The sequence below is a fragment of the Thunnus thynnus genome, chromosome 6, assembly GCF_963924715.1.
Source record: "Thunnus thynnus chromosome 6, fThuThy2.1, whole genome shotgun sequence".
In the NCBI taxonomy this organism is placed as follows: Eukaryota; Metazoa; Chordata; class Actinopteri; order Scombriformes; family Scombridae; genus Thunnus; species Thunnus thynnus.
In genome coordinates this window covers 24051456-24067420 of record NC_089522.1, presented here as the reverse complement: position 1 = coordinate 24067420, position 15965 = coordinate 24051456, and the positions used below count along the sequence as shown (strand labels likewise).

The window sequence follows — 15965 nt, the reverse complement described above, 5'->3', positions numbered from 1 at the left end:
TGACTCTAGCAGGAGATGGTGGTCTGTCATTCTTCAGAGACAAATGTCTCATCTTCAGATTTATTATTAGGTTGAAACACTGATTTCTTTTATTCTGTCCACTCTTCTCACAGCTCTGCAGTAAAACGTACAATACTTCCAGTGTGACATTTGAGTGTAACAGTTTTTATTGTACTGTGAACATTTTACCCAAAATGTTAAATTGATTATTGCAAATATGCCATAATGTTATTTAATTTCATCTTATTGTTATTTTGTCTCACACTTGAACCATTTACAAAGTGATGGATGAAATTACCTTTAAATCACCCAGTTCTTGTGACGTGACATCACTGGCTGACATGAAAACATCAACACAACAACAGATCAGTTGGGAAAATGAATTTACACCTCCGCTCATTTTCATAGATATGTGACAGACGTCAGAGATGTATTCTGCTGTTCCTGGAAAACAGATCAGTGTGGCTGATTGTGAGGCTGATATTGCACTCCAACATTCACAAACTGACGTAGACTCTACAGCGCCCAGCCTATAAACAATACAAATAGTTAGTAAGACAAGTCATGTAGTGTATGTTTTTTTAAGGATAGGCCCACATGAGAGAACAAGGCACCATTTTATGGTTCCACTTTGTAGCAAAGAACTCTAAATGCAGAAAATACAGTGCCTTATATGTTTATTTTAAGCCATTAACAGTAACAAGTTTGGGGTTATCAGCTTGTGTGTATTCTTTCTATTCAGAAGTAATGCATTTATAATTGTTAATAAAAACTCAGGGGTTTCTTGCTTTCTAATAAGCCAACAAGTCTGCAGTTAAGAATGTTAATAAGTCATTAATAATAGGTAATGATAGTAATAATAACTTTATTTGTAGGGCACTTTTCAAAAACAGACTACAAAGTTCATTGCAGACATTAAATACCAGATCAATCCATCCAGTCAACAGTAGTAAATGTTAATAAGTTGTTAATTAGTTAACAATAAATTGAAGGGTCTCTTTAATTAATTTAAGAGCTTAAAACAAGTGTCACATGCAGGACAATAAACTGATATTTCACAAAGTTGTTCTTATTACTGGATTATAACTGATCTATGACGCATCATTACATTATTTTATTGTTATAGCATTCATATAACCATTGATTACTACTTATAAACCAGTGTGTCTTATCAGAAAGTGGTACTGGTTTTATATCTAGACACTGATGTTGACACTTGTCAGTTCACACCTGATAAATTACTGATTGTAAATGAGTTCTGTGAAGGCAGTTTGTTAAATTTGCTTGACATGGATTATTATACAATTAGATCAAATTAAAACAAATGTCAAAACTTCTCTTATTATTTTAAATATTTATACACACGATGTTTTGCCAGTGACTCATATTCACTGAACATGACTTATATAAGTTATTTTTTTCTACTTCTGCTATGGGGAATAAATATACAGGAGACTGTTAGTCGATTGGCTCTTCCTTGGAAACGTCCCAGTCAGACGTTCCCTGATTGGCCGCGCACCAACCTGTCCGGAAAGCTAATTGGCTCACCTGGGTGCAATTATTTCCCACCTGTTCCTCCTGTCACTTCTCTTCGTGTAGTTTGTGCTTCCAGGAACAGTGCAGCTGCCGGAGGGGAGTGAGGTGCACTGCCGTCGCCGCCGCCGCGATGGACTGACATCTGGAAACAGCTCGTTTCTGTCCGCACAGCTGCACGACTTCATTTCTCCAACATCTCCGGTCAATTATCAGGAAATCATTGCGTTGGAAGTGAGTGCGATGTTTGTTTTATTCATGGATACAGAGGAGGAACTAGTTACGAGGAAAAAGTTGTTTAAGTATTTAAAAACTATAAATCAATGTGTGTTTCATTTTAATCACCCTTGTTTAGACTGGTGAGTGTGAGTCATTTGGTGAGAACAAACTATGATCTCCAGTCATACTGTTCATACTTGTATTTTATTTTTCCTGTAGCTGATGAGGGATTATGGGTGTGGGTGACAATATTTGACAGATAATGTCATCCTGCCTCAGATGAGATGAGTTGAATGAAAATGGAGAATCAAGTCCTCAGAAAAAAAGAACTGCTAGTATTAAATAGTCCCACATATTACCAGCATAACCAATCACCGTTCATACTTCATGGAAGCATGTATTTCTTTCGGAAGATAACTCATGGATCATAAGAGTTTAATCACTGAATATTTTGTGGTTTAGTGAGTAGACAATGAGTCAGGGAAAGTGCAAATATTTGCAACTAAATGTCAATAATAGTCGTTTAAGTGGGACAAGGTGCCAAGCTAAACATTAATGAAATATTTCTGTTCACTCCAGCAGGTTGTGAGTTGCACAACATGGTGTTCACCATGAACTTTTGTTTACTGTTAATTATTAAACCAGTTCTCAGTCTGGCTGCCCTTGAACACATACTTCACATTTTTGGACCCCCCCCCCCCCCCACCCTTCTTGTAATTTGTCATCACAGACTCTAACTGATGATTCCTGTGATTGTAACTCTGGCTCATAAACTGCGCAGCTGTTCTCACAGTAATCACATTAAAGACCTGGAGTTGATCCTCCCCTTTATCAAAGCTGAGTTGTAATTTAAGTGAAACGCCCAGTCACATCAGAGCGCTCGGCTGAATTTAAGAGTTGTCATTAAGACATGGAAGCAAGCAAAGTGACATTCCTGTCACTATTAAATCCTGACTCAGCTGTGGGTGTAGTGAGTTTTCCAACTGCCGCCCTGCAGGTTTGTTGCCTTGTTCAGGTTTGAGAGGTGTTAACTGCTAAAGCCTGGACATTTGTCTGTTTCTCTCTCTCTCTCTGCTGATCTGAATGCCCTAATAGGAGGGACTGTAATTAGTGGCTAAAGCGTTCACTGGGAAACCAGTGGGTGCTTTGTCAACTAGCTTTTGTTTCCAGAAAACATGTGTGAATGTGGGTGTTGGTGATCAGGTTTTTTCCCCAACTGTCCTTGCTGTGTGTTCAAGGCAAAAGGCCAAAAATGTCATTGCTCTTGGCAGCGCTGTAAAGTCAATAAAAGATCACCAGACGACACACTTGGCTGACTCAATTTACAAGTGATATTATAGTTTGGAACGGTTTATCCACGTTTACATTGAAATGGTGCAGAATCTCCTGTTCAGTTACATTTTCCCTAAATTGTATTTTCCAAAAGCTGTTTCAAAGTCCCCTCAACACACAACAAGGAATACGATTCTGGTGGAAACATACTGAGTTGTTTACATATTTATTCTTTTTTTTTTTTTTTTTTTACCTAAAAGTAGTCAATATATTGAGCCCAAAAATACTTGAATCTGCTGCCTCTGAAATGCTGCCTCAATAAACTTCAGGGGAGCTTTGTTTTATCATCATTATCTTGCATTTCTAAAATTCCTCTGCTTAATCTCCTCACCTTGTTTAAGCTGCCGTAACGAAATATACACGTAGTCCAAGAAAAAAACACATCTTGAATCACACATAATTGAAATTCGAACTGTCTTGTACTGACAGAGGGACACATTGTTTGTGGTGGACAAAAACACTGAATGAGTGTTTGTACCTGGATCAACTTCATGACCCAGTAATTATAACTCCCAGCCTTCATGCAGTTAGGATCATAGACCTCAGGTAGCAGTGGCACTGACTCATAAAGGGAAACTTTAATTACGTTGCTCTCATATATTTAATCAAATGTTCTCTGAGATAAGAGAACAATAAAGTTAGCTTTCTTCTGCTTCTCACACACACACCTGAACCCGATTGTGTGGGTGCAGCTACGTGATGAATAAGCCATATAACAGGTTGTAAAGCCTTTATCATGGGATACAGTATAATACATTTCTGTGACCTATTTAGCCAAAATCCACTATAAAGTCTTAACTCGACTTCATCAAATATTGTCCCTTTATGTCTCAACTTTTCTTCATTGTTGTGGTATTTGCCTTTGGCACGCACTAATACATGTTAAGCTCTTGAAAGGGAAAGTAAGGAGGACAGAGCTTTGCTTTAAGTGGCCCTTTCTCCAAGGTTTTGTGACTTCACTTACTGATGGGTATGTGTGTCTAAATCAGCCGTCTATTAGTGAGGATTTAGAAAATCCCTCTTCTTGTATCACTTCACCAGATAAGGAGAATAGCACGCTAAATGAAGAGCCAGTAATAATCCTTTGAGTTTTTGGTTGACACACTTTCCTCATGCCTGACCTGTCAGTGGTAATATGCAAAGGATAATAAGCAGGAAACAAAAGTAAGCTGTGTAGCGTTGTAACATAACACAGCACATCAACTGTCTTTATGCAGATTCTACATGACGTCAAGCGTGTGTGTGTATGTGTGTGTGTGTGTGTGTGTGTGAAGGCGTATTCATCAACTAAGATGAACATTTCTCTCTTGATGGCTGGATCATAGTGACTGGAATGACAGTTAATAAACAATGTTTTAAGCATCGCTGTATGAATACAGATTATGTGCACAGCATTTCTGGAGTGCTACCATGCAAAAAAATATCCTCTTCCTGCTTTCTGTTACTGGAATAATTTGAATGCAGGTCTACCGACAGCTACTAAAGTAGTAAACCTAAAATAATATGAATAATCATTTCATTTTTTTGAAGTTATATGTCTGTTTGCACCAGAATAATGACAAGAGAAGAGAAGAAGTCAGTGAATTGACTCAGTATACAGCAGAATCTATCTAAAGTTTATTAATGTTCGTTAACATTAGCCACCATATTGTACTGGTTATACCAGACAACGTAAGGCAGTTGAATTAAGCAAGGGTGTGTTTTATTACCTGTAAATTCAACTTTTAATTGAGGAAGAGGAAGAATGATATATTTCCTCTTTCAAAACTTAATGTCACCTTTCTAAAATGAAACAGATGAAGGAACAATGGCAAAGATTCCACTCACCATTAGGGCTGCAACTAACAATTATTTTCATTTTCAATTAATAGTTGATTATTTTCTCGATTAATTGACTAGTTGTTTGGTCCATAAATTTCAATCAAGCCAAAGGTGATGTCCTCAAATATCTAGTTTTGTTCCGACCAACAGTCCATGACCCAAATATATTCAGTTTACTGTCACAGACGACTAAAGAAACCAGAAAATATTCACATTAGAGAAGCTAGAATCAGAGAATTTGGAAATTTTCTTCTTAAAAAAATGACTCAAAACGTTGAATCGATCACCAAAATAGTTGCCAATTAATTTAATAGTTGGCAACTCTACTCACAATCATCCATTTGGTTATCAACTGTTCCACATTTAAGAAAGGGATGAATATGTGAATAAGTGATATAACTGTAAATGTTTTGCATTACACAAATATCAACCTTCATGTCAACATACCAAAACCCCAATAATCTCAGGACTGCACATGAATCATGGCCATATTTTATGAGTAAATACATTTTATTACCAGCTCATACATTGATTTATGTAATGGCTCGACTAGCATAACTGGTTGCGTTTTAATATATCACAGTGACTGTGACAGCACTTTTGGCATTTCAAATGCCTTTTGTTACATTAATAGGGGAGTTATTACATTATGAGGATCATTTAACTATCAGCTTTCATTAATGGCTTTCATTTATCACACAAATTAACAGTTGTCGCTGTGATGTTGACAAACTAATTCTGCGAGCTATTTTCAGCCTCAGACTATGGCTTCCTCTCATGTTTACCAGTTGTGGGAAGTACTTGTTAAATTGTGTTCAATTAAATGAACTTGTAATATGTTGTCAAGGTAGCAGCACCACAACTGGAGATTTTCTCTGATTCCAGTTTTTACCCTGTTTCTCCTTGACCTTTCAGATTCTTCCTCAGACTGATCCTTGGTGAAATTTACACAATCATAAGAGGACCGTGAAGCCCCGGTCCTGCCCTCATCCTCTTCCTTGTGCAATGCCGAAGAGTGACACGTGGCCAGGCGGCGTTGCCATGGAATCCTTGAGTAATATGGACAGTGCTGGGAGCTGCGACAGTGTAATCAGCATGAACTCTGGCTATGTGAGTGCTGCTGTGGATACCCTCATCTCTCTCGTCTGTCCCAGTTTCTTATCAGTTTGACATATTTTACTCTTACTAGTTTCCTCTGGTGTATCTCAATAAACACTAGTTTTGACAGCACTACCGTCCTTGGTTGGAATGGGGAAATAAAGAACTGACATTTGTGTTCAGTTTTTAATGACGTCTGTGTGGACATTTACAGCCCACAGGAGAAGGTTAAATGAAAGATGATGAGATGAAGTGAACCTGTTTGAAGTGAAATTCTCTCATGTTTGCTCAGGGGGTTTCAGCCAGATTTGTGAGTGTTCTTTTAAGACGACCAGAGGGGAGAAGATCTCAAGCTGTTCACAGGCAACTGCAGTCACCTGAAATAAATTCTCCTGACAAGCCAATATAGAGTGAAAGATGGCCAAGAACATGACAGGAGCCGTATAATTTGTCATTCCTTTGCAGCTGTTTGAACACTAAACAATTTTGACCTATTGTTCCTCTCCCGTCTCTCATGGCCATGTTTAAGGTTCAATGGGAGAGACAGATTGCTGACGAGTTGAGAAATTTATTGCCTGTTCATAGTCGAAATGCAATAGTTTTTTCAGTCGCATTTATTTTGTGTGCAGAGTGATGACAGTATGGAGCACTTATCTGCAGAAGAGAGGGCATGTCTCATGTATCTGGAGGAAACAATTGAGGCGCTGGAAGTACAGGAGGACAGCGGCTTATCCAACGATGAACCAGATTCTGGGCACCTGGCAGAAAAAATGAGTCTGATGAAAGTAGAGGGTAAATACGAATGGCTGCTCATGTCATTAAATATTCTGTTTTGCATTTCACACTAAAACAACAGCAATTAATTCAACACTAACAGCAGTGATTACTCTTTTGTTTCTTAGATATTTCCGGTGTCAAGTCTGATGAATCCGGAAGAGACCAGAAATCATTTCTCATTTGTGGAGTTCCCACACCACTTGTTCACTTATCAGCAGAGCCTGGATCCAGAGCATTAACCACTGAAGACAAAGCTGAGCATCATGCTCTGAGTCAAACCTCTGAACCACAGTCCACAGCAGCTTCTTCATCAATAAACCTCATGACTCAACAAAAACCTCCAGTCCCTGAATCAGTTACTGGCCACAAAGTCTCCTCACCAACTACTCAGACTGAGGTGTTGGGTTCATCCACTGATGGATCTGGCAATTCTCAGTGTGTCCCTACAGCTCAGTCCACTAAGGCCTCTGACATAGATCTGGGTCTGATCCCCCCTCCCTCAGACTTCATGGATGAACCAGACCCTCTTCCACAGCCAGAGAAAGAAAAACAACTTCCTCCATTTGCAGGGGCATCTAATAATAGGCCAGCAACATCTATCGACTTGGAGCAGCTACACCCGAGAGCCTCTGCAAAGACAACTTCAGTGAGCACCCCTGTGACACAGGAACCTCCAAACAAGCCCTCATCCGAAGTGCCTGCCAGTCTTAATCCACCAGCAGTTGCCTCTGGTCCTCTAATGAGCCCTCAGTCTGAGACAGCAGAGCCCAGAAGTCCACCTGCTGTGGCCCCTAAGCCCAAGAAGCTTCCTGCCAACATTATTCTGAAGTCACACAAGGCATCGGCGGCAGGCTCTGATGGCAACTTGGTTCATTCGGTCCCCGCTAGCAGTGACCGACAGTTGTTGGACCCTCAGAGAGTCCGCATTGAGGCCCTCCGAAAGCTTGGCTTGCTTAAAAGTGATGACACAGAATCAGGCCCCACCCTGAGCCCCAAACTTTCACCCAAAACTCGAAAGTCATGGGCATCTCCTCCTTCTCCAATCAGCCCAGCAGCTTCACATACACCACCCTTAACACCATCTTACACCCATGTGAACAGCACACCACCTGCCTCTGTCCCTGCACCATCAGCTACTCCTGCAGCTCCTGATATTCTTCCAGCACCTGCTGCTTTCAGTGATGGACGTCCCTCATCAGATACTGAAATGATCGCTGTCAAAGATGTTTTAAAGGCCACAGTTAATGCACAGGCGAAGACCCCTCCTCTGACCCCTCCTGCTCTGGTCAAACAGCTAACCCCACCTAGGAAAACTGGTGTCAAATCAGCCACCTTGGAGCGTTCTGGTCTGGGTCTAAGCAGCTATATCGCTACTCAAGGATCCATCGAGACCGATCAGGGCGTCAGCGGTGCGCAGAGCCTCAGTCAGCTGCGTAACAATCGGCCGCGCCCTGCCTCTTTGGGGAGTAGGAAAGAGTTCTCAAGTGATCACGGAGAGGGTGTGCAGGCGGGCCATCCCACCAGCAAAGACCCGGAGTCACGGATGTCCCTGCCTGCCCGCACTGTCTTCCAGCACTCCGGAGACTCTCAGAAGCTGCCTCGATCGCAAGGTATCAGTGTGCTGATCTGCCCTCGTGCAGAAAATGGAGAGAACCGCCGCGAGGCTCTGAAGAAACTAGGACTGCTCAGGGACTGAGGCAAATCTTACAACTATATTTAAAGAAACATACCACATTGATTGATAAAGACATTACAAAACTTTCGGGAAGCAGCTTAGCAACATATTTATGCATTTTCATTTTAACTGCATTAAGCTATTATAACCAGAGACTGCCTCACATGGATGTCATGCCGACACTTGCATCTATTTGTTACTTGTACAGCCATATATACAGTGTTGTATTTCTCATAAAACTACTAACTCTCTGACTGTAGCTGTGTGGTTTTTTGTAAATTAAATATTGTTACTTTTTAGAGACAGTGATGGATTTTTTTGTCATTTTGACACGTGTCTCATGATCTACAGGTATTTCCATGTCATTGTCTGCTCTCACAAGTGACTCTTTGTTTCGGTGACACCACTGTGAGGCTGGTTCCCCTCATAGTTCTCCTTTTTTCAAAGGTCACTGTTGGTAATACTTTCGTTTCCTAATCTCTAATGAAATTATTAGTCCCACTTTGTTGACCACAGGAACTTTTGTCATAGAAAGTACTAAAATGCAGAGTTTTGTGTATTTAAGACTGCATTGAGCCTGTTTGCTCAGTGCAGTGTTTCAGTGCATCAGAATTGGAAGGTGTAAATGATAGTAATTGTAGAGTATGTCCTGCATTGCTAGAACTTACCTTACTGTTACTCAAAGCACACAGTCAGTGGCCAGTAAGTGATAAGAATCTGAAACATGTGGTTTGCATGGTTGCATAGTGACGCACATGTCAAAACTCATAAGTCTGTTACATAGCAGCTATGTGCAGTGTCACAGTGTGTATGTCAGTTGTACGTGAGCAGATTGAACAACTTTAATTACAAGCATTATTATAATTGTTTTGATTACACACTGTACCTACATAGTCTGCAAGTCACAAATTTCCTTTACGTGCAATTGTAATATGTCATATTTGTTTTCCTTTGGTGGCATCTAAAGCACCCTCATGTGTCATGTCAAATCAAAAAATTGAGGCACCGGTTTTTGCACTCAGCTGCAGCACCTTTATCTGATGTGATGAGGAGAGAACTGGTGCAACCTGTTTTCTAACCTCCTGGTGTAGCCGTTTATGCAACACCTTTTCTGCTCATGGTGGCACATTTACAAGCCAACGGTCGGTCTGAAAAACATTTTATCACTGCTGCAGGCTTTTAGAGACAAATAGATTTGCGCTTTCCTGTAATTTGTTCATAAGGTCAACTACTGCTGTGAAAATTAAGCTCTATTTGGAAGATATTTCTGTGAATATGTATTTGCACCAGAGTTTGTAGAGAACACAGCAGAAGTTTTCGAATCAACTTGACTGGAGTGGGTTTCATTTTTCCTCTTTTGGACTAGAACATAACTCCTTAGTCTATGTTGGAAGGCAGCCACATCAAAGGCTTACCAGAATTTCACCACTGGAGCAACATAGTGTGTCCAAATTGATAATAATTACTCTTATCTTTTATTGATCTGGGTGTCACCTGGATGTGTGTGTGTGCTTCTGAATAACTGCATCTGTGCCAAGTGCCGCTTCATGTGTGGGCCCTGTGTGTGAGGATTTCTTCTGCATTTAATCCATTATCTATAAATAGAATATTTTCATATGTTTATCTTTTCACACATTTTTCCTAAGGAAGTAAACCTCTGATTACTATCTGTCAGGGGAAACTTTTAACAATAGCCAAGTTGTTTGAATATTCTTTTGAATAGTTTAGTTTAAAGATAAAGCGCATGTGCATAATTTGCAATAAAAACATTAATTAGACACTACTTATTGTGCTTATAAGACCCCCAAAGGCAGGAGTAGGTAGAGTTTCATTTCTCTGCTGCAGTGTGAGTGCGGCTTATAGCGAATATTCTCTTTTATAGTAACAGAAGATGAAGCAGCTACGTGCTGTCAAACCAACACAGGCTGCTTTGTGCTGCTCTGTGGCATGCTGGTATGTGAGATATCGTTCCTCTCCACCTTCTCCGCCTGTTGTCCCGCTGCCAGCAGACCTGACTGACAAGGACTCAGTGACAGCTCCTGTCACTTTCACTGTCATCCTCGTAGGCATCATAGATCAGCTGCTATGAATAACATACCATATCAGTCTGCGTACCTTCCCTAGTTTCCTGCATTCTCAGTGTGATGAAGTTACAAAGATGAAATTTAAGATTAAAGAAATAAACAGAAACAGATGTTTTATGACCTCTTTTTGGCTTTATAGTAATCACTATGCAACAATGTCATGTAATCACAACGAGGCTACAACCTTATGACATAATATGTTCATTAAGTAGAGCCATATAAAATGTAGCTGATTGTTTGCAGCTTGTTGCAGCTGCAAAATGAGGTCTGGTTGGTGAACCTGTGAACACCTGTGTAACATTCTGCCGAGACAGCCTGACCACTAGAGGGCAGTCCAGATTCGTGTGTGTGTGTGTGTGTGTGTGTGTGTGTGTGTGTGTGTGTGTGTGTGTGTGTGTGTGTACCAGTGTTACCAACCATACTGTGAGCAGAGCACAACATAATATGCATATTTTCACATCACATGCTGATGAATACACAGATTCAACTCTTTTTGCAGAGAAAACTGATGAATTTAGACATTGCTACTTATTCTGCATATCACAACTGACATGGATCAAAAAATAGTGTCAAGAGTGTAAACAGTGGAAAGTAGTGCATGATACTTTTTTGCATGCATGCATGCATGAATTAACACTGAAACAGATGTCTTGTGTTTGCATACATTTCATAATTTTTTGATGATTTCTATTCTCTGGAAGATTATTTAAGTCCTCTCACCAACCTGATATATGAATCAAATAAGGTCATAACAGCAGATAAATTGTTTTTGAGGGACATTAATGAGGATTAGACTGCATTTGCTGTGTATTTGGTAAGGGGTTACAAATCAGTTTTCCATTTAACTCTATGAAAGGGAAATAAGTATGTATTAACAGGACTTTCACTGCCAGCAATGCTATGCAACAAAAAAACCCAAATCAATAACTTTAACTCAATTTCCATTTTATTTGCCTCATATTTACAAGTCTTTTTGAAGCTAAGTCTTTCAAAATGTAAAATGATTTTGGGAATTCTCTAATTCACTAATTAAAATGAATTTGGTGCAGCTGTTGATACATGAAACATCTCATAAAACTGGCTTTGGTCAGGGAAACAAGACCTGTTGCATTCAGACTTTTGGAATTGAATGTTACAAACCTTTATTCGTTTAGTCGTGAGAAGGACATGTTATTTTTTTAACAGATTTTTTAAATTGCTTTTGAGGTCAGACTGGGCTTGAAAGAGCGTGACTCTGATGATCTGGGCTGCATTTTTTTTAATCTTTCCAAACAAAATCACTTTATCTTGTTGCTTCCAGAGGAAATGATTCAGGTCAGAGTATTAGCAAAGAATGTTAGTGTTGAATGTGGGTGATCCGCTGGAAGGTTTTACTCATCAGAGTGTCACAATGACCCTTAAACCTAATCACCGCTGGTGCTGAGCTGAGAGAGCCTGACATGATTTGGCATTTCGCTGGTAAGAGGAATTAAACATGGCCATAATCTTGGTATCTTATGACACACAGATGAGCTGAACCTCTGCAAAGCTCCTGCGAGACACTCCCTCGTGTTAGCATTTGGAGCAGGTAGGCGTGCTGCTGCACTATCAGGCTAGACAGTGAGCTCATGGGACTTCCCCACTGCCCTGGTCCTGTTCTGTACTTAGATACTTACATACTGTCTGTCTGAAAAAGCCTCGTCCCTTTCTCCACATATGAGTTGATCATGGAGGATTAGTGGAGACAAAGTGGCACAGAGCCACTGCTGAGTGTGCTGGGGTTTAAGCATGCCCGGCCCAGTTCTGTGTCATCAAAAGAGTTTACTTAAAATATACGGGTATTATCTACCTCTTCTGTGTGGGTGTGTTTGCTGGCGTGTGCATTCAGATAGGCAGTAAGCACTGTAATTCAATTTTGTTGTATGATGATGATTGATACTTTGAATGATACGGGCTCATCAGCAAGGATTAAATTTAGGATCTTAACAGGACAATGTCTCCCTCACTGTCTCATTTGATCTTGATGAGTCCGGTAGATTACATATGTACACACACACCAGATGCAATTCGCGCACAGGCCTTTATCCCCTCAAGCACCCGCACGCTCACTCACGCAGCTAACAAGCCCGTCCGTATCTTGTCTACCTCCCTGCTGCAGCGACGTTCAGGTAATATGAAAAAGGCTCTCACTTGGGAGGAAAACAAGCCCTCATATCCCCGAGCCTGAGGGTACTGTGGTGATAACACTCATTAGAAGGTTTCAACTCATCTGACATTTCCAGTGGTGTGATACAAATGCAACACTACTGCTTCTTGTGCCACTGGAATCCATCAACCATGATGCTGCAAAACTAGTCTTTGACAGGCAAGATTAAGTCTATCACTTAGTTAGGGTGGATGTGTGTGACACCTTCTTTTTTTTTCTTCCAACTTGATAACTATATTTCCTTTTTCACTCTCCCTCTCCCTCCCTGTCAGTGCCAGTGACTGAAGCTGTGGTCAGGAGGCATTCCTGGGGCAAGCCCACAGCCTTCGCTGGGATGCCTGTACTAAAGTGTGGAACTCAGTAAGCCACTCTGCTCCCCTGTGGTGCTGGCATGGTGAGTACCAAGAGATCCTGCTGGGCCTGCGGTGGTGTTGGTAACCTCACATATGAAGCCCCTGCAGAGAGGAAAAAGAAGGGACGAAAGGGGGGGAAAGTTCTGAGCTCTGAGCTTTGGCATTTTCACACGTAAATTTTTCAGACAATTGGGGAGCATAAATGTCGAACCGGAAGAAAGTAAATGAGGAGCTGAGGTGATGTGTCCCTGTGTATGACCATCTGGAAGACAACATTAAGCTCTCTGCGGGGCTCCTAACTCCTCAGTTCATTAGCATGCAGTGTAGTACAGTGGTGGCTCTCACAGACACCTCCCAACATGCATCCATCTTGCATTTATCTTACAGGAACAGCTGTTGGAGCGTTGTCTGAATGCACTATTTCCCAGTCGAAATAAAAAGTGGGTTGTAACAACACTGCCTCGAACAATTTATTTTCTTACCTTCTGATTGCTGAAAAGTGGCAGATTTGGGATTTGTTGTTGGAGATGGAACAGGTGTGGTGGTTGTTAAATGTGGTATAATCATGCATTTTTCATACAGTCCTGAATAATACCATGCTTAAACTCTTGAAAGAAGAAGTTACAGTCACACTGATACTATATTACCTTCAAATTCAAAAAGAAAAAAAGTGCTACAGTATACACATATTCAAAACAAGTCAAGGCAGGTGTGGTCAGTTACTCTGCAGAAAATATAATGAATACACTGCATAAACTTCCTGAAAAGTGATATGATGCAGTTTCGGTTGACTCATCTGCGAAAGATCCTCACTGCTCTCTCGACACCTTCCGCACTCTCCCGTTCCCCTTTACCCAGTGTGTAACTGAAGTCCTTTTCATGATGAGGATCATAAATTAAACATTGCCTGGGCTTCCCTTGTGTGTCTGTCGGTGTAAAAATAGCTTGGGTTTGGTGCACTGTGTGATGCCCGTGCACAGCCCTTTGTCTTTAATGAAGTGTTGGCATGGAAAGTGTACAGATCCTCCAGCGCGACTTGTACTCAGGCTCTGTGGCAACCGTGTTCTGACTTTCTCAAACTCCCCAAGTGACTCTGAGCTCATTTGGTTATACAAGTGCTCACAATTACCCAGAGATTTGGACACAGGGACATGGGATATTTCCATATCCCTGACGGATGTTATTTTAATTACATTGAACTGCTTGACTTTGTGCTGCGGATTTACATGTTTTTGCTTCTTCTTCGGATGCAAAAAGGGATTCTCGAAAGGTTATTGTGTTGTACTGAGTCTCTTATTTATCGAGGCCCCTAGTTCCTGGCAAAAATATGGAGGCAGCATGGGAAACCATATGAAATTATTTTGTTTATTAAATATCTGCCTTTGAATCTAAGGTAGTTACATTTTGACTTAGAATCTTTAAGGACAGGTAATGACAAAATTTGGCTAAAGATAATGAAAAATAATCCTCTCCGCTCCCTTTCTGGCATCATACAATTTTCAGATTGTATATTTCAAATTCTCCGCATAGTCTGAAGAAAGTAGAGTTGTTATCTCCAATCAGTCTCATTGTGAAGCCCTAATTATAATTGATTAAGAAAAAAATTGCACATGGGAGCAGGCAAGATAATTATAGTGTAGAATCTGCCCGTACGTTGAAAAGCAAACATAAATGCATCAACACATCTGATTAATTTAGGTGATAATGCAGGAGGCGGTAGCAGGTGTGGGGGATACAGATGCTTTTTTTTCCTCCGCAGGATGCATCCTGAAAACAAATGTTTCATATGTCATTGCCGGTGAAATGTGGCACAGTAGCTCAGTGGGGTTGTGCTCTTGGTAATGTGAGAAAGGTCTGTTTTGATTCATGTAACTCCTCAAGCCTCATTCCTCTTCAGGTCTTGGGGGGGGGGTAATGGTGTGCATACAGATCATGATCAGTGATTTGCAGGGAAGACTGATGGTTGGCAGTGAAAAGCGAGTTAAACCTCCTCCGACTTCGAAATTCTTAACATGCTGATATAGTTTCATCTTTATTTTGTTTATGGATGAATCGATTTGTATGTGCTTTATACACACACCTGTGGCTTCATGCCGTGAATCTCCATATTACTGACTTCTGACAACAACGCAGGCTTTAGTCATCCTGAGCTGGCAGCAAAAATCAATGAGGGGAATGTGGCAGTTGAGCTGAATCTCCTGCGGGCAATGTCTCAATACTCAATACTGAAGAGTGAATAATGTGGTGTTGGTTATGGTTTTGGAACCAGATGACACAAAATATAATTTGTATCCATGTTTTTTGTTTTTGGTGATTATCATGGAGCTTTCATCAACGTTCCAATAATTGTTAGCTATTATACCTGACGAACTGATTCATCTTGAACTGTATTTTGAACAGCTGGGATAGTTTATTCATTCAACATAATAACCTATTATCAACAGGACTTTTTTTTTTGTATTAAAAATCTAATTTCCCTTCATGTGCATATTTTCTAATACAAGTTACAAGCTCAGTTAAGTGGATTTCAGGGGACTGGCTCCAGCTATGACAGGGATATGAAATTGCTCAAGGGCCCCAATTGACCTTGGGATGAGGATGATATGCAGGGAAATCAGTTGAGATATAAAATAAAAACTGTAGGTTTTCATTTTCCATTTTCATATAGGTTTTGCAAATTTGGTGCTCAACTCTGTCAGCTGAACTTTTAGCTCCATTCAGTGAGCAAGTATCGGCAGATAGGATAAAGATAATTTGAATCTTATTTTTTTTCCTCTCAAATTGGATGATATAGTTAAGAGTGGTGTCGACATTCTGTTGGTTTTACTAAATGTCTGTTTTAAAGACAACATTAATCTTCCATCAGTGAGATGAGGGGGTGTAACAGT

At 40.4% G+C, this 15965-nt stretch overlaps 1 protein-coding gene across 1 annotated transcript; it reads left to right on the top strand.

Annotated features, from left to right (window-relative positions):
- Positions 1-1580: 1580 nt before the first annotated feature.
- On the top strand, positions 1581-8709 carry LOC137184794 (specifically androgen-regulated gene protein). The gene is made up of 4 exons (XM_067592794.1): positions 1581-1767; positions 5821-6015; positions 6633-6795; positions 6906-8709. Exons 2-4 carry the CDS (start codon positions 5911-5913, stop codon positions 8474-8476), a joined length of 1839 nt encoding a protein of 612 aa, XP_067448895.1. The 5' UTR covers positions 1581-1767; positions 5821-5910; the 3' UTR covers positions 8477-8709.
- The last annotated feature ends 7256 nt before the right edge of the window (positions 8710-15965 follow it).

Bases quoted from the DNA above. Each gene is read 5' to 3' on its own strand.
- LOC137184794 (XM_067592794.1), top strand. From the start codon at position 5,911: ATGCCGAAGAGTGACACGTGGCCAGGCGGCGTTGCCATGGAATCCTTG. The intron at 6,016-6,632 runs GTGAGTGCTGCT...TTTTGTGTGCAG, and splicing joins TCAGCATGAACTCTGGCTAT to AGTGATGACAGTATGGAGCA. The intron at 6,796-6,905 runs GTAAATACGAAT...TTTGTTTCTTAG, and splicing joins GAGTCTGATGAAAGTAGAGG to ATATTTCCGGTGTCAAGTCT.